The 21,831-nt window shown below is 39.6% G+C and overlaps 1 protein-coding gene across 5 annotated transcripts in view; it reads right to left on the bottom strand.

Annotated features, from left to right (window-relative positions):
* Positions 1–3,460: 3,460 nt before the first annotated feature.
* Positions 3,461–21,831, bottom strand: part of LOC125446424 (G patch domain-containing protein 8) — a 563,528-nt gene continuing 545,157 nt past the window's right edge. For 4 of the 5 annotated variants that reach the window (XM_048519990.2, XM_048520008.2, XM_048520023.2 and 1 more), the window contains 2 exons: positions 10,984–11,114; positions 3,461–8,197 (listed from right to left, as the gene is read on the bottom strand). In XM_048519990.2, the coding sequence (XP_048375947.1) occupies positions 4,384–8,197; positions 10,984–11,114 (3,945 nt within the window). In that variant the 3' untranslated portion in view covers positions 3,461–4,383. Of the gene's footprint in view, positions 8,198–10,983; positions 11,115–11,632; positions 11,738–21,831 lie in introns of those variants that run through there. The other variant, XM_048520032.2, reaches the window with a different exon arrangement.

Genomic DNA, 21,831 nt, shown 5'->3' with positions numbered 1-21,831 from the left:
TTAACAATGTCAAATCTCAAAAGGAATTAGCACAAATGTCACATGAGACGATGTCATTATGGCTGACCAGCTTCACATGACATTTGTGCAATTTTCTTTTGAGTTCTGAGTTAGTTTACAAGCTGTCTTACAAATACAAGGCTGCGTTTCTGTGACAAATGCTATTTTGCTGGGTCAGTGCACACCTGTGTCCTTCATTCTGTTTGGGAATGTCATGTAAAATGAACCCATTCAAAGACCAATTGAGATCTTAAGTTTTCCCTCATTCTTTCATTTCATGCTGTCACTGCTGTTAACAGAAAGAGGTTTCATTGAAGGACATATAGAAGGTCAGGATTAATGTAATAGCTACACCAGATGCTTTTTGGTGACACCGGAGGCCTTAAGACAAGCACAGTAATGTCAAGAAAAGGTCAGAAGATATCATGCTTTGCATGCAGACTGCCTTTTGAAAATGTTAAATTCAGTTGGAACTACTAATGTTCTGAAATAAGCAACTGTGCAAACTAAAACAAACCTACCTTTTTGAAGATGATTGTGCCTATTCCACATTGAGTCTATTACATACAAACTGCTTTGACAGTGTTATTCCTGGGTGCACGTAGTAGATATGCTGAGAGCAAAAAATGATCTGTATTTGCTGTTCTTCTGTTTACATGGGATTTATTTATTTATTTTTAAAAAGGTCTTAAGAAGCTTTGAATATCAGTTACTTTTAATTTGTTCTAATTGGCAACATGGTTATGCACTTGTTCTTGCTGACAGTTTAATAAATTAAACTTAATAATAATAGGCATTTGTCTCAGATAAGATCACAAAATAAGTTCAATATTTAAACTGAACAGCAATAATCAATCAAAGCAGGGGCATAATAGTAATGTCGATGGACTATTAATCCAGAGCCTCAGGCTAATGTTCAGGAGATATGGGTTCAAATCCTGCTACAGCAGATGGTGAAAGTTGAATTCAATAAAATCTGGAATTAAAAAGCTAGTCTAGTAGTGACAGTATGCCAATCATCATAAAAGCCTATCGACTTCACAAATGCCTTTGAGGGACAGAAATCTGCTGTCCTCACCTGGCTTACATATATTTGGCTCCAGACTCCCAGTAACGTGGTTAACTGTTAACAACTCTTTGCAATGACCTAGAGAGTCAAATGGTTCAAGGGCAACTAAAGACAAGCATCAAATGCTCACCTTTCCAGTGATAGCTGCTTTCTAGTGAATGTAAGTGGTGAATGGTGAGTTATTGAGCCACACAAGTCACAGAATTGAATCTTAATAATTGCTGAGTTGACCAATTATGGGATAATCACAATCAGCCTTGATGTCCCTGAATTGCATAGTGTGTAATTTAATCTTGGCGGTGGGTTGTCATCCCATTTTGTCTCTGTTGGGCAAGGTCCAACAAAAAAAAATGTTTAGCAGAAATTTTACTGACCTTTGTCGGATCTCTAGAACATTAGTGATGAAAACCCTGGACCTCAGAGAACTATTGTGCAACCAGAATTTGATAATTCTGTATTGCTGGCGATGATATCAGAGGAATGTACCCAGGGAGAGGCAGATCACTGAAGGCTCCAGGCCACAACTGAGTGAGGGTGACGTGGCGATCATAAGGAGGGAATCAGCAGTTGGTTGGAGAGTGTGTGACAGGGAACTCAGAGGAAAAGGCAGTGGACCATCTTTTCGCAGGTCAGCCCCCTCAATCAGAGAGCCCTTGGATGAAGGCCCTTCACCAAAAGTCTGAACCGCTTATCCATTTCCCCATTTGGCAAGTCGCCATCTATCATAGCTTATATACTAGCAGTGATGGGTTGAAACCTTTGAGTGGGCTATAATAATCCACTTAAGGATTTCTGGTTGGCTAGGCCCATCCTTCCATCCTGTATTTAACCTGGTGGAGGTGAGGAGATAGTAGGGTATGTAACCCTGCAATATCTCACCAAATCAAATGCTTCTCCCATTTCTATACCTCCCTCCAAGTAGTGGGAGGAGGCATTAATTTCACCCATAGTATGAGAACCAATATTCAAATTATATCTATTTTATTGTAGGATGAGCACTTAGTGAGTTAAAATAGTTTTTACTGAGTATGGATACTTTGTATATGTGAACCCTAGTTAAGGCTGTCTAGTTGATGTTAAAGCATTGATGCAATGTATGAAATTCAAGCACGTGTTTGATAGGCTGTGAGATCAACTTCTGCAAATCCATTATACTTCCATTCATTGATACGGTCTAGTTGCTTGTGTTTATTGTGATAAAAAGCTGTAGGATAACCATGGAGCAGAAGGATAATATAATAAATGTACTTGAATCATTAAAACCAATTGTAAAGAATTAAAGATAATGGGAACTGCAGATGCTGGAGATTCCAAGATAATAAAATGTGAGGCTGGATGAACACAGCAGGCCAAGCAGCATCTCAGGAGCACAAAGAATTAAATGTGCTTTTTGGCTCTATCTTTTTTCAATGTCACAGGCACAGTTCTTTGATATATTATTATTATTTATTAGTTCTATGCATGGAGTGCAGAGACCAAAGGCATAGTTAGTATAACAGTGAGCCACCTTAGATGATACAGTATCATAATATTTCATTAAGCACTTGGTGTTATATTTATACAAGCGCACGTGCTTTCACTACAGATTTTAAAATAGAAAAAAAATCAGAAAAATAAAACAATTCTAATGTTTCCTAGAAAATGTGAACAGGAACCTCCTCAACATATTGCTGAATGGTGAGGCTGACCAGGACTGAATTTGCCTATGTTGCTATCCAACGCTGAACAGTTTGCTGATATTAATCTAACCACATGCAAAGAATGATTGATTACTTTGAGCTGCTGTTGCTCTCATTACCCCATTGTCCACATGAGGTAAAGAGAGAAAACTGGAGAAAAGGAAGAAAAATCTTTCCTGTAACTGCAATTTACATAAAAGAAGCAAACCCAGGTACTAATTTGTCAGGAGTTTCTTACATGCTAAGTGACCTTTTGCTTGAATGTACTTTGAAGTGTTTATCACAAAAGAGACTGTCTGGTGACTGGGGCTATAATTGGTGCCAAAACTCAACAGGGTTTGTGGGTTCTACATGATTGAATCTTTTGTAAGAGTACATCAGCATTTGCAGCTTAAATACTCCATTCTGCTGACAACGTGTACTAATATACTCTTTATTCCTCCTTGTAATATCAGGCCTGCCACTGTTCTGACAGCCTATGATTTACTCAACAGTCTCTCAATAAAATGAATGGAGTTACTGTTGTGTCCACACTGTGCTTTATGAAATATGCCTTACAGTACAGGCAATCTTTTAAAACCACAGAATCTGTATCTTAGTGGAAGGTAAGATCTTCACAGTTTAGTTCATTCTATACAATAGTTAAGTTTAGACTGGAGCCCAAAGTTGTTTTCCTTTACAATTTACTTAAAACGTAATAACTTAATTCCAGTCAATTTTGCCACAATTTATTTCCAACTCCTGCCATATAACAATCATTAATCTTCAGCACACAGTATCATACAGACACTTTGTAAACCCTAACAAATTTCAAGACAAATGTACAATACATGAAATAAAAAGATAATATTCCTGGTTGGGAGAATATCGTACAGGTTTTTATTTCTAAAGTAATGCTCTACTGCATTGACTTTATTTACATTAAGAACTACATTATGTACAATATCATTAGTTGATAGAACCAAATATATTATGGAAAAATATTATTGCATTATTTAGAACTATATTCCCATTTTGTATGGAAAAAACCTAATAACGCAGCACTGCATTACTGTATTCAGTGCAATTCTATCCACTTACACTGCACTCTGCTTTATTTTTACACAAAAACAAATGCTTTGAAGATTACATTTTTCAAGTCAACCAAAAGTCTAAAGAGCTATTAACAGCATAAAATACAAATGTAATACATTCAAGTTAACTCAGAAAGAGCATATCTGGAGAATAGTTATATGGAAATTGTGACATGAATCCATACATTGGATTTGAAGCATTTAAAATTGTGAAGATGATCATTGACTCAAGTATTCTAACAAAAGGCTGCTCTATCCTAAGGGAAAATTTGAGAAGACCATCTGAAAAATACCATGATACTTTCACATAGTTATTGTTAATACTAAGGCAGATGGGATCTAGGACATCAAAAGCATATATAATGCACAGGGCATTGAGTTGCCACCAGCTAAGAATTTAATTAAAAGCAAGTCTGACAAGAACCCACATGAAATACCTCAGCTCAGGAAGACCAAAGTCACTTGCAGTATATCTTTTTTAGCCACTTTTTGCCACTACCATGAAGAAACCAAGGTATTTAAAACTGGCCTTAACAACTTATTAACTTCTGAATAGTTTCTCTCAGGTGTTTGGAGGAGACCGATGTTGCAGATCATGTCCTGGGAACAGAGGATGAAGCAAAGGGTGAAAATGAATAGCTGAAGCAGCAGCTGCTGCTGCAACTGGGTGAGGGGCAAATAGAGTCGGACAGAGAGTAGTGTGTGGCAGTGGGTGAAGTGCCAGCTGGGCTGGGTGGATTGCCGCTGCAGGGATGAAATGCAGTGGGTGGCCAGCTAGGAATGTGGTGGGGTGAGCAGGAAAAATAGAATGAGTGATTGGAGAGAAGGTAAGGGGTGTGATATGCGGCTGGGTGATATGGTGAAGCTGTGTCATCGCTTGCTGGTGAGCAGCTGTAAGAGTAGCCGCAGCGTGATGTTGGAGGAGAGTGTGGTGAACAGTGGTAACTGTAGCAGCAGCAGCGGACGGCTGCTGAATGGAAACAGGCTGAAATGCTGGCACTGGAGAGAAAGTAAGCGATGCAGATGATGGGAATGTCTTAACCTGTTTGGCGAGAAACTGTTGCTGGATATGTTGCTGTGCTTGTAATTGCAATTTGCTGTATTTCTCCATTTCGTCTGGTGTAAAGGTTATAGGCTGGCTTGCCAAAGCGGTTGAGTTTGATTTAGCAGTTTCCATGAATGGAGGATCCACTTTGTCAACATTCTCCGAGTTAGTGTTGTTATAATCAAAGGTAACGTCTCCCAGTGGAACAGAATTTGTATCACTAGAATCATAAAAAGTCATTTGGGAATGTTTCTCTTTGACCACCATTGAACTATTGTCGAAATCATCAGTAACACAGGAAACAACATTGGACATAGTTTTAGGGACTGGGCTCACATCTTCTTCAGCAGGCTGGACTTGATATATAGTTGGGCCTATCTGTTCGTCCTCAGCAGTTTTTATTAGACTGTTCATTGATCCTTCTTCTATGTCTGTTTTATCCTCATATACTTCTTTCATAAGAAGGCTCTGTTCCTGGTTTGTCGTCGATGCTGTTTCATTTTCAGACCATTTTGAGTTTTCAGGCTCATCTGCTTTGTCAGTGCTAATGTTTTTGCTTGTATCATCATTTTTCTCAACTACCTTTTCTATTGCAGCTAACTTTCCAAATACAGACAACAATGTCATATTATCCACGGAGGGAGGAAGTCTGGGGCTGCCATAACCTTGTGCAGGATCGTTCAGGTTTAAATCTAGTGGAGTCGACGCTGAGGTTAAGTTTCCTGCTGTATTTTTCCCCTCTTCAATTTTGTTACATTGCAGTTTTTCTAACAGGTGCTGTGTTACCTGAGGTTCTTTTTCATCTTTAATCATTTCCTTCAAATTTAGAATGGAGCAACCAATGGTATAATTCTTCTGGAATAAGCTGGGTGACATCGAGCTGTGATTCTGTATTTTATATTCATTTTTTATTGTTCCATGGAATTTTTCTGTTCCTCTTTGTATCTCATGACAGTCACGATAGCATAGGGATGATTTTATATGATACACTCTGTCTTTTGAGAAAGATGTGGAACTTCTGTGTCTACCCTCATTAGATGTATCTTTCCTACACTGTTCTTTGTTTCTAGAACATGACCTCCTCAAGCTAGGATGTCTGCTGCGTGAGTAATCTTTAATGGGACTTTCTTGTCTATTCCCACTATGCCTTGACCTGCTCCTATATCTGCTTCTACTTCTGCTGTGATGTCGGCTACTGCTAGAATTTCTGCTTCTGCCATGAATTCGGCCTTTTGTACATGAATGAGTCCTACGCGTGTTGTCTCGGCTTCTGCTTCGGCTGACACTTCTTTTCCAATGGTGATGGTCATTATCAGAAGATAATGATGACACTGATGAATAGCTGAACCTGTTCTTTTTACACTTAGAATGACATTTGTGATTACAATGTGACCTTTGATGCATTTTTGAGCAATACCGAGACTGACTTCTATGACTGTAATCGCTTGATCTATCAGAATAATTTCTACTACTATTACTAGTCCTACTGCGATCACTTGAGGTATCAGAAGATGACCTAATTGATGAGCCATGGGAAGATGAATAGCTTCTGGATTTTCGGCAATTACTTCTGTTACTTTCTGAGTCATCTTCATAGCTACAATGTGAAGATAATTTATGGTCCTCTCCGTGGAGTTCCTTGATGCTACCGGTCTCATTGCAGTTCAAATTTAGGCTGTCATGTCTGAATTTGCACATTTTTTGGTTTTCAGACATTTCTTTGGAAGTACTTAAAGAATTATCTGGTGAAATCTTCTGTTTCTTGTTGCTTAAATCAAGAGGAGAAACTGATGGTTTTTTAATAACACTGCTGCTGATGTGCTCCGATTCCTCATTTGTGCTGCAATTCCTATCCTGTAAAAAGCATTTTGGAGTTAGTCTGGAATATTTTTCCTCTTTCAAATCTTCTTCAGTACTCTGCGATTCCGGGTCTGTTATTTTCAGAGCGTATTTATCCTTTTCTTTCAGAATCTGTTTGTACCATTTCCCTCTTACTTTTTTGATCACATTTTCTACATAGCCATTCTCAGGTTTCTGCATCAATCTCTTGTCAGTTTTGTGGTGGTGCTTCCTTTTCTTTGATTTGTGCGATCCTATTAGTTTTCTCTGCTTCAAATCTTCCTCAGTTGCTACACTTATATTTTGTGCTTCTCTTATGCCAGCTCCATTGTCTTCTTCAATTGCAACAGCTACATTATGCTGATGCTCCATATTGGATTCTGGCTCTGTGGTCCCATTCTTTTGATTTTTGTTTCTTGACAGCTTAAAGTCAAAATACAATGGATTGCAGCTGTACGAGATGGACGGCTCAGTCTGTGTGAACAATAGAAGTTCTGATGGCCATTGAAGTATTGTTGATCCGTCTCTACTTAGTACATGAAGGAAGGGCCCAGTTATTGGCTTTGGCCTGTGTGATGCTTCCAGCCTGCGCAACTGAGGTTCTGTCTGTTTCTCACTAAACATGGACAATGCTTCATTTTTCATCTTGCAAGTATCCTGATCTGATGTTTTCCCATCCTCTTGATTGGGTATCTGCTGACAAGTGAGATAATTTAGTTGTGGTGTGGCCATTTTCTTGGCATCTCTGACCTCATTCTGTCCATCTCCAATTTCAGCGATCTCACGACATTTGAAGTTACTGCTATCAGTATGAAACCCTTTGTTTTTCTCATCGTGGGCCGACAGCTTGCCTGCATCTGTTGTCTCAGATGATTTCATGAATAATAAGAAAGGGAACTTTGTCTTGGTTTTGCAAAGTGTAGGAGTATAACAATAATATTCCTTTCCTTCTTCGTCCTTATTTTCCTTCAACATCAGTGCCTTCAGCTTTTTAACCCTTGCAAAAGGATTGCTCCCAATGCCACTGCCCATCTGAGACTGTTTCATTTGCTCATTATTTTCAGTGCATGCCATGCTATTTTGTCCTCCAGGTACCCCCAACATTGCTGGTTCAGCTTTCACTTTGCAATTTTGAGGCTCGTCCTCACTTTGCTTTTCTTCAATGGTATCATCGAAAACTGAAGCTGATGACTCTAGCTTCACAGGAACTTTTTTGGAGAAAGAAAATGAAATACTACCCTTGTGGATATATGAGCTGCTTTTATTTGTGAACAGACTAAAGGGCTTTAAGCCGAACTGGCCTTGTACTTGTGCTGTAGATGGCAGGCTATTTTCCAAATTCTTTTTCAGTGCTTCTTTTTTGCATGAAGCCCTGGTATTGCTCTTTCTTCCAGTATCTCTGTCTTTGGCAATGGGTCCAGCAACAACTCTTTTTGAGTGACTGTCAATGGCCATTGTTGCAGGTTTGAACATAGGGGCACTTCCTGGAGTACTGCATAAAACCAAACAGGTGAGATAAGTGAACTTTATAGCAATGAATGAGAATAAAATGAAAAAAATGTAACATCATTTCATATTTGCTTCTATTATTTGGATAACTGCCGAGATAATTTCTTGCAATTTCAATATCTTTGAGTGTTCCACTGGTCAATAATTATGAAAAAATCCTTTTTATACCTATTACTTAAATACACATTAATTTTCATATTTTGTCCATTATTATCAACAAGATGTAGTTAGTGAATATTAGTTGGTGTGACAATATGAAGAGTGTTGTATTGTTTATGACCACAACCTAAAAATAATTCATTGTGATAGAAACTAATTGTAGGTCTGTAGCAGCTTTCACAGACTGAAACAGCAATTTTTATTCCCTGAGATTTCACACTGAAAATGTCATTTACTTTTTACCCCAATGACTGAGCTTTCACTTGGGACAACAGTGTTGCTTTAACTAATTGCTTGCATCAGTGGGGATTATTATTCACAACCCACCTTAAATTAGCTGCCAGATTGGCCTTACAATAGTTGTCAGTTGGCTATAGAAGACGCACACTCAAATAGACAGAAGTATATGTCGCATTATTAAACTGCCAACCAGGAGCTTACCATTGATTAACCAACCCCCAAGTGAAAATGACTGCAAATTGGGTACATTAATTTTCGTTCACTTCAGGGAATTCTGCATATTATCAGAATGCCCGTAGTTAAGAGTCAAAGGTGAAAAAAAACAAATCTCTACAATTACTCCTGCGTGCTGAATGTCAGTTAAAAAGGGATACAGAAAGAAGTTCACAGAATGTAAACACTTATCAATTAGATCGTGAAATGAGCCAAAAAGCAGCTGATACAAGATTTAGAATATATATCAAAGAACCTGTTACTTGCATTGTTTGAAAACTTGCTAAATTAGATCATAGGCATTTTGTGTAAGTAATCAAATGATAGTAGATTATTCTGTTTTAACTATTTTACACATAGAAGGCATTAAGACTTCAGGGCATACAAATTGAAATGTACATTCTACGATGGCTCAAAATCAATGTAATATTCATTACTTTCTCTTGCACCTATCATTTATGACAATACTATGGCTTTAAGAGGTGTATTTTGTCTGGGTTTTTTTATGGAGGAAGGTTGAGACACAGGGAAGAGTGGTCTGCTCAAAGCCAATGAGGTAAATAGCTTATGAGGGCTTGGGGATTTTTGTTTTGGTTGGAGCAAAAGAAGCAGCCTGAATGGGTGGTGCCAAGCTCCCATTCACAGAGCCAGGATTTTTGGTTTTAGCTTTGTGCAGTTGTTGGATCTTGAAGCTGGATGTGGAAGCTCTTATTCCTCTCTCTCTTCCAGTGAAATCTGGGATTCTCTTCCTGCTGCTAGAATCGTATGTGAGACAATCTATTTTACTCAATTTGCCATTGCCAAGGGTGTGTTTGTAGGAAGTTACTATACTGGAATAGTTAAATAGTCATAGTTCATTTATCTATACTTTGGTTAAGCATTTTGTTGAGTTTCAGTTCAGCCAATTCTTTTATTTTCGCTTTGTCTGTTTTTTAGTAGAAAAATAAAGTGTATTTTGCTTAATGTTCAATAGCTTGACCAATCAAATTGCATCCGGAATGCAACCCCTGCCCTTAACTTTAAAATAAGAAAAGGTTAGGGACCAGGCTCTCTTCTTATTGTATTTTGAGAGAATTTTGTCTGGTCCAAAACATTATGTTGTTATTTTTTAATGTAATGGAAGTTGATGTATCCTTAGGACTGATTTAGCTTTTACCTTGAAAGTCCACATCTAATCCAAAATTGCCAGTATGATTTTAAGTATATCCATTCAATCCACGCTCCTGTTGTGTAGTTCATACATCTCAAATTCTTGAACAATTTGTTGGCTCAAGTACCTAGCATCATTTCCAAGGTCCTTCATTGTTTATTTGATCTTCGGCTTGCTTTTGCAATCTTAAGAAACTGCATTATTGTTTTACAGCAAAATTAAATGTAGGTAAGTCGTGGTACTACCTTAATAGTTTACAATAATCCCAGAACTAACAGTAACAGACAAACCCACCAATTTTATGTTTGTATTTTAACCCCATGCAATATTTTGAAAATACATATCTGAATTTTATAACACATTAGCATATCTCCAAAGAGAGAATTTAGACATTGCAAAATTATATCATCATAAAAGTCTTAAATTTATTTTTCTTGTGGTCTTCAGCAAATGTCTATTCCAGTGTTCATCTTCTATAGCCAACTGGCAACTATTTTAAGGCCAATCTGGCAGCTAATTTAAGACTCATGGCCAGTAACACATCTTTTTGACCAGGTATTTCTGACTTCTGCCTACTTCTAACTGGTAAACAAAAAAATGCTTTCCTAGAGATGCCATTATGGCTACTCTACTGTAATGGTGGCATGATATCTTCACATAAGTCAATAGCTATTTGCTCTCTAAGGACACTATGACATTGCTGGTGAGGCACATTTACTGGCTATACTCAAACCTCACTACTCTACACAAGATGTAATGGCAAGGTTCTGACTGTATTGTCAGTCTAAAGGCAGTCTAACTGTAGGTTAGAAAGGTCAATGTAAGAGAGCAACTCAGTTGACTTACTTTTTGTTTTAATTATACAGCTAAAGTTATTGAATGAACCTCACACATTCCGTGACACTGTGACTGTGAAATTTGAAAAATATGGAAAGTCAAATAACAAAGAGGGTAAACATTTAAATATTGATACATCATCTGTTGTGCAAACATTGATGAGTACTGACCATTCTGTCTGTTTCCGTAACTCTGCAAGCTGATGGAGACGTTTGAGAGCCTTTTCCTGTTTCTTTTCATCTTTTCTCGATTTTGAAGCTACATTTCGAGCAAATTCTCTTTGCTTTAGTTCTTTTAGTCTCTGTGAGAGAAAATTCAGAATTTGCAATGATCATTTGGTATCTGTTACCCCAGATCCTGCACAATTAACTTCAAATTAGAATATCAGTGCACTTACAGCCAAATATAACAAGCAGTTTCAAACAGCAGTGACAAAATGAGTTTTGTGCCACCTTTCACTAGTTATAGCGTGATATGAAAAGGAGTCATTACACGAACAAACATTCATTTCATTGACTCCAATCTTTCTATAAAGCTTGTATTTTTGAAATTGCAACAGCACTTAACAAAAAGAATCAAAAATACCAATATAGAGAAGGTCTCTGAGTAATATTTGTGATCAAAAACAATACCATTGTATTCTAATTTAGTACCACATGACAGACATAAAGAAGCAGACGATTACATCACTTGTGTCCATACATACAGCACGTAAACAGCAGTCAAAACAAAATACTGGAACAGTAAAGCTTTGTCTTAATCATAGACTGCTTTGTTTTGCCTATTAAATCTGAAGAAAATGATGGGAGAGTAACCCACTGCATAGATTTCCTTATGTGTTAAACACTACATTTCAGCTTGAAATGTATATTGTTCATCTTCAAGCATTTTTTTGGAGAAATCAGGAAAGAAAACCATTCCCACTTGTCAAGGGAAGAACATAATGCTTTTCTGGCACTGCGGAAAGCAGGCATTGGAGAGCAAATGCCACTTCACTACTTACAGCCCACATGACAACCAGCAAAGTGATTGGGGCACCACTAAAAACAGACACCAAACTACTTACAGGCGCATTTAAACTGATGATACAGGCATTAAGGAAATGGGAGACGTAAAGAGGTACAGTTACATACACTAACTTAAGGGAATTCACTCTAGTGATCTGCACTCCATAAAATTAGAAGCACTTTTATGCACAGTAGTATTTTGTTGTCACACCTTTGAAAAAAAGAACAAAGTAAAAATACAAAGCAAAGAGAACAGGTGAACACACAGAAAGCATTACAGGGCATGCAAGATTATATTGATATCCAGGGTATTAAAACCAATACTTATACACAACCGCAGGAAATGCTACACTTGTCCCCACACCTCCTCCCTCACCCCCATCCCAGGCCCCAAGATGACATTCCACATTAAGCAGAGGTTCACCTGCACATCTGCCAATGTGGTATACTGCATCCACTGTACCCGGTGCGGCTTCCTCTACATTGGGGAAACCAAGCGGAGGCTTGGGGACCGCTTTGCAGAACACCTCCGCTCAGTTCGCAACAAACAACTGCACCTCCCAGTCGCAAACCATTTCCACTCCCCCTCCCATTCTCTTGATGACATGTCCATCATGGGCCTCCTGCACTGCCACAATGATGCCACCCGAAGGTTGCAGGAACAGCAACTCATATTCCGTCTGGGAACCCTGCAGCCATATGGTATCAATGTGGACTTCACCAGTTTCAAAATCTCCCCTTCCCCTACTGCATCCCTAAACCAGCCCAGTTCATCCCCTCCCCCCACTGCACCACACAACCAGCCCAGCTCTTCCCCCCCCACCCACTGCATCCCAAAACCAGTCCAACCTGTCTCTGCCTCCCTAACCGGTTCTTCCTCTCACCCATCCCTTCCTCCCACGCCAAGCCGCACCCCCAGCTACCTACTAACCTCATCCCACCTCCTTGACCTGTCCGTCTTCCCTGGACTGACCTATCCCCTCCCTACCTCCCCACCTACACTCTCTCCACCTATCTTCTTTACTCTCCATCTTCGGTCCGCCTCCCCCTCTCTCCCTATTTATTCCAGTTCCCTCCCCCCATCCCCCTCTCTGATGAAGGGTCTAGGCCCGAAACGTCAGCTTTTGTGCTCCTGAGATGCTGCTTGGCCTGCTGTGTTCATCCAGCCTCACATTTTATTATCTTGGAATCTCCAGCATCTGCAGTTCCCATTATCTCTCATTCGATTTTTCAGTCCCTATTAAAGCTAATCATGATGATATAAAAAAAGTGATGATGTAATTGATTGTGATATTGTCCAAGGCATATGCAAGATATTGTTTCCTATTAACCAGCTCCGTCAAGATAACCTTGTGAACATCTTAAGAAAAACATTCTTTGCAACAGCAAAGACTATTTATTCTAGCTTCATTAAAACTGGTGAAGTCTTTTTAACCTTCTTTGTCACAATAAGTTTTTTATTTGTTTTTAGCACACAGCTATCACACTTCAATTAAAATGTAATATTAGTCAAAATTTAAGGAACCAATTACAAGATTTTTTTAATGAAAGAAAGAGGTATTTTGTTACTTACTGGCTTCAAGTAGAATAATTTTGCAAGGAAAGGCTGAGGGACTTGAGGCTGTTTTCGTTAGAGAGAAGAAGGTTGAGAGGTGACTTAATTGAGACATATAAAATAATCAGAGGGTTAAATAGGGTGGATAGGAAGAGCCTTTTTCCTAGGATGGTGATGGCGAGCATGAGGGGGCATAGCTTTAAATTGAGGGGTGAAAGATATAGGACAGATGCCAGAGGTAGTTTCTTTACTCAGAGAGTAGTAAGGGAATGGAACTCTTTGCCTGCAACGGTAGTAGATTCGCCAACTTTAGGTACATTTAAGTCGTCATTGGATAAGCATATGGACGTACATGGAATAGTGTAGGTTAGATGGGCTTGAGATCGGTATGACAGGTCGGCACAACATCAAGGGCCGAAGGGCCTGTACTGTGCTGTAATGTTCTATGTTCTAATATAACATGACACCAAACACATAAATAAACCACATATAACATTAAATTCGAGAGTGTGTCTGATTCACACCGGAACAATACAGACCATGAAATTCTAAAATCTTTGCAGTCTTTCTTGTTAGATTTTTAATCTAAAGCCATAATTGTGTAAAAGGTGATTTGCGTCCTCAGGAGTGGCGGAATCTTCAAATATCATTCAGAATTTGGTGAATGGTTGTCCTACCAATTTGCCTTTTCACTGCGTGCTGTTTCTGATAGGCTGACGCAGAGATGGGGAGACAGAGAGAGACAGACTATCGGTTACTATCCCAAATCTATTCCACTTGCTACTGCAAAACAGTTCCGTAGTGTATTCCTGTGTCTTGCTTCATTGTTTTCTTGCAAACTGGATAATCTTGCAGGCACCTTTCATGTACAATATGTGCCACTTATCAGGCAAAATGCAAATTGAAAAAGGAGATGCCAATTTCCAACAACTGAATAAGCGACTGGTTTCAATTTTGGTTATCAGTATTGAAATCAATTTTGCTTATTCCACATAATTTTCCTGAACTTGCCTCAGGTTGCCAAATTGGTTGGGTAATTGCTGCAAACATTTCAGGTCAATAGTTTTCATTTTAAAAAGATTAGGGTTCAGTGTTGGGGCCACAGCTGTTCACCTTATATATTAATGATCTGGATGAAGGGACTGGGGGCATTCTGGCGCAGTTTGCCGATGATACAAAGACAGGTGGACAGGCAGGTAGTACTGAGGAGGTGGGAAAGCTGCAGAAAGATTTAGACAGTTTAGGAGAGTGGTCCAGGAAATGGCTGATGAAATTCAATGTGAGTAAATGTGAGGTTTTTGCACTTTGGAAAAAAGAATATGGGCATGAACTATTTTCTAAATGATGAGAAAATTCGCAAAGCAGAAGTACAAAGGGATCTGGGACTGTTGGTCCAGGACTCTCTAAAGGTTAACTTACAGGTAGAGTCCGTAATTAAGAAAGCAAATGTAATGTTGTTGTTTATCTCAAGAGGGTTGGAATATAAAAGCAGCGATGTGCTTCTGAGGCTTTATAAAGCTCTAGTTAGGCCCCATTTAGAATACTGTGTCCACTTTTGGGCCCCACACCTCAGGAAGGACATACTAGCCCTGGAGTGTGTCCAGCAGAGATTCACACGGATGATCCCTGGAATGGTAGGTTTAACGTATGATGAATGGCTAAGGATCCTGGAATTGTACTCATTAGAGTTTAGAAGGTTGAGGGGAGATCTAATAGAAACTTACAAGATAATGTATGGCTTAGAAGGGGTGGACGCGAGGAAGTTGTTTCCGTTAGGCGGGGAGACTAGGACCCGTGGGCACAACCTTAAAATTAGAGGGGGTAAATTTAAAACTGAGATGAGACGACATTTCTTCAGCCAGAGAGTGATGGGCTTGTGGAATTCATTGCCACGGAGTGCAGTGGAGGCCGGGACGTTGGATGCCTTCAAGGCAGAGATCGACAAATTCTTGATCTCAGAAGGAATCAAGGGCTACGGGGAGAGTGCAGGGAAGTGGAGTTGAAATGCCCATCAGCCACGATTTAAATGGCGGAGTGGATTTGATGGGCTGAATGGCCTTATTTCCACTCTTATGTCTTATGGTCTAAAATCACTTTAGTCCCTGAAAACCCAACAAAAATCAAATTATGAAAGTTTAAACATTGATAAACCAAATCTTAGTACTCTCTTGACAAAGTTATAACCATAAAAGATTATTAAACAATAAATATGAATCTAGACGAAATAATTCTACATTGATTATGGTCTCAAGGGGGTTTGTCCACGAAGCTTTACAGTGGAAACATTCACCATTGTTTAAAGAGCAATGTTATGAAATTTGCTTGAATATATAAGTCAATTTAATAGCATACAAAACTGAAATTAATGCTGTAATATTAATGTGTACCTTAAAACAGACTTGTTTTACAAGGCACTCTTCCATACAAGTGTGCATGAGAAACAAAATGTGATGGGAAAAGTCAACTGCAGTTCAGGCTATCTATGCCCAAACATTGTTGAGATAGTAGCAAGGGATAATATCAGTGTTATTCTAATTTTCATAATGAAATTAGGTTACCAAGTGCATAAGCAAAATAACAGTCCTGACCATTCGATTGAATCATTAATTTATTGTTTCACATGTGCTGAGATACAATGAAAAATATCAAGAGCTAATTGGAACTGCAGATGCTGGAGAATCCGAGGTAACAAAGCGTCGAGCTGGATGAACACAGCAGGCCAAGCAGCATCTTAGGAGCAGAAAAGCTGACATTTCGGGCCTAGACCCTTCTTCAGAAAAGCTTTTCCCATGAAGGGTCTTAGCCCAAAAAGTCAGCTTTTCTGTCCCTAAGATGCTGTTTGGCCTGCTATGTTCATCCAGCTCTACAATTTGTTATATACAGTGAAAAGTGTTGTTTTGCAAGCTATACAGATAAAATGTATCGGGGCAGCAAAACAGAATGTAGAATACTGCTTGGCAGCCGCAGAGAAGGTGCAGAGAGAGAGAGACCTACATTAACATTTGAGAGGTTCATTGAAAAGTCTGATAACAGCAGGAAGAAGCAAATAGCTTAATTAACACATTTGCTTAAGACCTAAGTAAGTGAATAACGATCAATCATCTGAATAAATGAAATAGTAAAAAGAATTTCAGATGGCCATGTTTGAAAACTTTTTGGCACAATTTCAGAGTCGCCAAACACGGAATTATTACACGACAGCAAAGGCATTCAGCCAACTGTGTCTGTGCCAGCTCTCGAAAGGAGTGATTTACCTTTTTCTCTACTACCCTGCATTCTCCCTGTAGATCAGTACATTTTCCCTCTTCAGAGAACAAATCAATTCTTCCCTGAAAGTCTTAATTGAGCCTGCTTTCATCACACTCTCAGGCAGTGAATTCCAGACCCAAACAATACATTAATGTTGAAAAGATTTTCCTCAGGTCCCCAATGTTTGTTGTGAAAACTACCTTAAATCTATGTCTAGTGATAATGGGAACTGCAGATGCTGGAGAATCCAAGATAATAAAATGTGAGGCTGGATGAACACAGCAGGCCAAGCAGCATCTCAGGAGCACAAAAGCTGACGTTTCAGGCCTAGACCCTTCATCAGAAAAGGACGATGGGGAGAGGGAACTGGAATAAATGGGGTGGGGGGGGGGGGGGGGGGAAGAGGTGGACCGAAGATGGAGAGAAAAGAAGATAGGTGGAGAGGAGAGAGAGTATAGGTGGGGAGGTAGGGAGGGGATAGGTCAGTCCAGGGAAGACGGACAGGTCAAGGAGGTGGGATGAGGTTGGTAGGTAGGAGATGGAGGTGCGGCTTGGGGTGCGAGGAAGGGATGGGTGAGAGGAAGAACAGGTTAGGGAGGCAGAGACAGGTTGGACTGGTTTTGGGATGCAGTGGGTGGAGGGGAAGAGCTGGGCTGGTTGTGTGGTGCAGTGGGAGGAGGGGACGAACTGGGCTGGTTTTGGGATGCGGTGGGGGAAGGGGAGATTTGGAAGCTGGTGAAGTCCACATTGATACCATTGGGCTGCAGGGTTCCCAGGCGGAATATGAGTTGCTGTTCCTGCAACCTTCGGGTGGCATCATTGTGGCACTGCAGGAGGCCCATGATGGACATGTCATCTAAAGAATGGGAGGGGGAGTGGAAATGGTTGGCGACTGGGAGGTGCAGATGTTTACTGCGAACCGAGCGGAGGTGTTCTGCAAAGCGGTCCCCAAGCCTCCGCTTGGTTTCCCCAGTGTAGAGGTAGCCAACCGGGTACAGTGGATGCAGTATATCACATTGGCAGGTGTGCAGGTGAACCTCTGCTTAATGTGGAAAGTCATCTTGGGGCCTGGGATAGGGGTGAGGGAGGAGGTGTGGGGGCAAGCGTAGCATTTCCTGCGGTTGCAGGGGAAGGTGCTGGGTGTGGTGGCGTTGGAGGGCAGTGTGGAGCGAACAAGGGAATCACGGAGAGAGTGATCTATGTCTGCTTGTTCTTGTGCTTTCCACCAATTAGCACATTTATTAGCTATTGGTATGACTTCTCCAATATATCTTCATAGCAAAAGTCCCTCATCCCTGGGAGCATTCTTGTAAAACTATTTTGCATTCTACCTAACGTTTTCATGTTTCCTGAAACGTGGCACCCTCAACTGGAGCTGCAGTTAAAGCTGAACCACTGCTCTGCATATTGTAATAACTTTCTTGCTCTTATACATTTTACCCCTACTAACGAAGCCAAGTATACTGTGTGTTTTATTAACTGTGCTCTCAAGATGTCCTGTTAATTTTCAATGATTCATACACATACAAACCCAGGTCCCTCAGCTCCTGCATTCCCGTTAGAATTGTCTTTCCATGTTCTTCTTTCCAAAGTGAATCACTTCACAGTCCCTTATATTTCATGTGTAACTTGTCTGCTCACTTGACCAATTTGCCTGTAGTTTTTGAAGTTCTAAACTATCCACCACTCAGTTCCCAATGCTTCCAGGTCACATATCATCCACAAATTTTGGAATTGTGCCTTCTACAGCAACGATTATTTATTACTATCATTCAAAAAGAGTACGGGAGTCAACATGGATCCCTGGGGAACTTCACATTTCTTCTCATTTTATTCATTCTTCTATCTAGTCGAGAAAAAGAACTTATGAACTGCACCCGGTTGACTTTCTTTATTTGTGCCCCTGAGGATCAGCTGTTCTTTAGGAAAAGCTGAGGGGAATAAAGGCAGAGCCCGAGCCCACATAATCCTGCCCCAGAATTTCTGAATATTCTCATAATGCTGTATGCATTTGCTTCATGTGAGGAGGCAGTAGTGTAGTGGTAACATCACTGGACTAAAAATCCAGAGGCCCAGACTATTCATCGCTAAAAAGAGACACAAAGTCAAAGGTTTTCAACTTGTATTCATCAGGACTGGAACATCAGAAGCAAATGCTTGAAAGGGTACACCAATTTATATAGTATGAGCAGAGGGTGCAGATTGGTTAGATGATGGGTGGCATGATGATGCAGTAGAATCTGTTAACTGTTAACCTCAGCTAATTGATTAACCTCAGATCTGACAGCTAGTCTCTGATTGGTCAGAGAGCCGACATGGGAAAAGGAGCAAGGATTGGCAGTCTCCATAAACATTTTCCCAATTAAAAAGGAAAAATAATGAAGAAGTATAGCATATTGCCTTTATTGTGCAGGGCATTGAGTGTCAAAGTTGGCAAGTCACATTACAGATGTACAAAAGTAATGTTCAGCCACATTTGATGTCTTGTGTAGTCACCACTGAATGAGAAGGATATGGAAGCATTGCAGAGGGTGCAAAAGAGGATTTCCAAGGATGTTGCCTGGATTGGAGAGTATTAGCTGTAAAGAGAGATTGGAGTGTAATAAACAAGAATGTTGGAGGCTGAGGGGTGACCTGATGGAAGTATATAAAATTATGGGAGGCATGGATAAGGTGGAGTCTTTTTCCTAGGGTGGAAAAGTCAAATACTAGGTGGCATAGATTTAAGGTGAGAAGAATATTGGGACTATATATACCTGATTCAGTAAAAGGCAGTGTTATTGTTAAAGGATACACATTTGTAAAATAAAGGGTGATTGGTGATGGGTGTCGGTCTCTGAAGAGTCATTTCACTTTGATTTGCAGGTTGGACAATCTGATGCTAAGATACAGGAACAGTGTAATTCAACATTTTTTTTAATCGAACGTAATCATGGGATATAAGCACAATACATTTGTATACATTACAGTTCTTACTCCACATCAATGAATTTTTAACATTTATTCTGTAATGGAAGATTATTTCAGCAAAATTTTAAACCTCTATGTCAAATCATATGATTTTTTGCCATGTTTATTCACTACTCTTCAGCTGGCACATACTTATGTTATTTCATTAGATTTTACCTTCAAATATTTTTTATCTTCAATATGCAAATCAGGTTCTTGAAATTGTTTCATTTTAATAAGACTCTATAACTCATTTACTTTAACCTCAGGCAGTACATATTCGATTCATGCTAAAAGCATGGAATGACTAATCTCCTCTCAGCAAATTCTATCCAAAGAAATCCATGGCAATCCCAATTCCATCAGGCAATATGCTATTCTGTGAAAGACAGCAGAACATAAATTCTTAGCTTGTTTTAAAAAGCATGACCTTGGACTTCATCCAAGATAACAAAACTCATGGGGAGTGCGAATAACCAGTCATATAATTTACTTCTGGAAAAGAACCCATAGGTGTAAACAGGAACAGAAGTATGTAGTGATTAAAAAAACTAGCCTAGTAATCCAAAGACCCAGACTAAAGAGATGGAAAGAGGAGTTCAAATCCCGCTGCAGCAGGCAGAGCACGTAAATTCAATTAAATAGACAAATCTGAAGTAAAAAGTGAGTGTAAATAATGGTGGTTAGAATTCTTTTATTCAAATTACGTTTGGTTCTGAAGGGATGGATATCTGCTAATTTCTCCTGGTCTAGCCTACACAGGAGTCAATTTTTCAGAGTTGGGGATTCACGGTTGGTCTTTGCAGTGACACCCACATCTCAGAAAATCATTTTGAAAATAGTTCCTCAATGACTAGATTGGAAATTTCAGCATCCTATATTTCTTTGAGCTTGATTGCAGGAATCTTAAAACAAAGTTGGGGATATGATACAAATGGAACTAATAGTGAAAAGAAAAATCTGCTTTTACTTTGGCTAAAAGTTGGCAGAGTGGGTTCTCATTGGATTGAGATGCTGAATGACAGAAAGGAAGCATCTGCCAGATCGAATAAACGTCCCTTGCTGATGGGCAGTAGATTAGGAACTGCCTCAGCAGTGATATTTTGATAAGTCAACCTGCCTGCACTGACTGAAGAATGACAGCTTAGTAAGTTACTGGACAGCCACTGTTACCTGTACAACCCTATCATGAATCATTGCTCTCAAGAAAAAAGAGAGATAACTACAGTCATAGTGTTGAACAGCACGGAAACAGACCCTTCGTTCCAATTCATCCATGCTGACCAGGTATCCAAAATTAATCTCGTCCCACTTGCCAGCATTTGGCCCATATCCCTTTAAACCCTACCTATTCATGTACCCATTCAGATGCCTTTTAAATGTGGTAATTGTACCAGCCTCCACCACTTCTTCTCGTAGGTCATTCTTTACTCGCACTACCCTCTGTGTGAAAATATTGCCCTTATGGCTCTTTTATGTCTTTCCTCTCTCACCTTAAACCAATACCCTCTAGCTTTGGACTTTCCTATCCTTGGAAAAAGACCTTGGCTATTCAACCTATCCATGCCCCTCATCATTTTATAAATGTCTATACGTTCAAGCCCCCAACCTCCAAAGCTTCAGGGAAAAAAGTCCCAGGTAATTAAGCTTCTCCTTATAGCTCTAACTTCCATCATCTCCAACATCATTGTAAATACTTTCTGCGCCCTTTCAAGTTTAACAACATCTTTCCTTGAGCAGGGACTGCTATTCCCCAGCTGAGCAGGAAAAAGATACAAAAGCACTGTTTAGGGATTTATTTTTTGGCCCCTACATTTTACATAAAGAGAAACTGATGTAAATAATGTCTCTGTCTGTCGTAGCTTCCTGAATGGAATATTTTGCATGGAAACTAGGAATGCCTAACTCATGGATTAGCAGGCCAGCTGCTGTTAAGAACTGGGAGTAGACATAACTGTGAATATGGTCTGAAGGCCCTGAAGGAAGTTTTAGGCCAAATTTATTTCTCAAAAGGGAGAGGACATTACAATATGATTGCATGAAATCTGATAAAACATCATTGGACACAGCAATACAAAGATAGTCAGAATTGGACTGCTTATACAGCAGATGTTACAAGGTGAAAGTGATGGAGGAATCAGATGGCAGATCACAGAACACTGTGTAATAAGCCAGCAAGAAGATTTTCTGTGAGATTGTCATCAAACTTGAGAAGTGTCCCTTGAGAATCAGTACATCAGGATAGTACATTAGATTTG

This window comes from Stegostoma tigrinum, chromosome 2, assembly GCF_030684315.1.
Source record: "Stegostoma tigrinum isolate sSteTig4 chromosome 2, sSteTig4.hap1, whole genome shotgun sequence".
Lineage (NCBI taxonomy): Eukaryota > Metazoa > Chordata > Chondrichthyes > Orectolobiformes > Stegostomatidae > Stegostoma > Stegostoma tigrinum.
The sequence above is the reverse complement of the archived record's forward strand: the minus strand, read 5'-3'. Positions and strand labels throughout refer to the sequence as shown.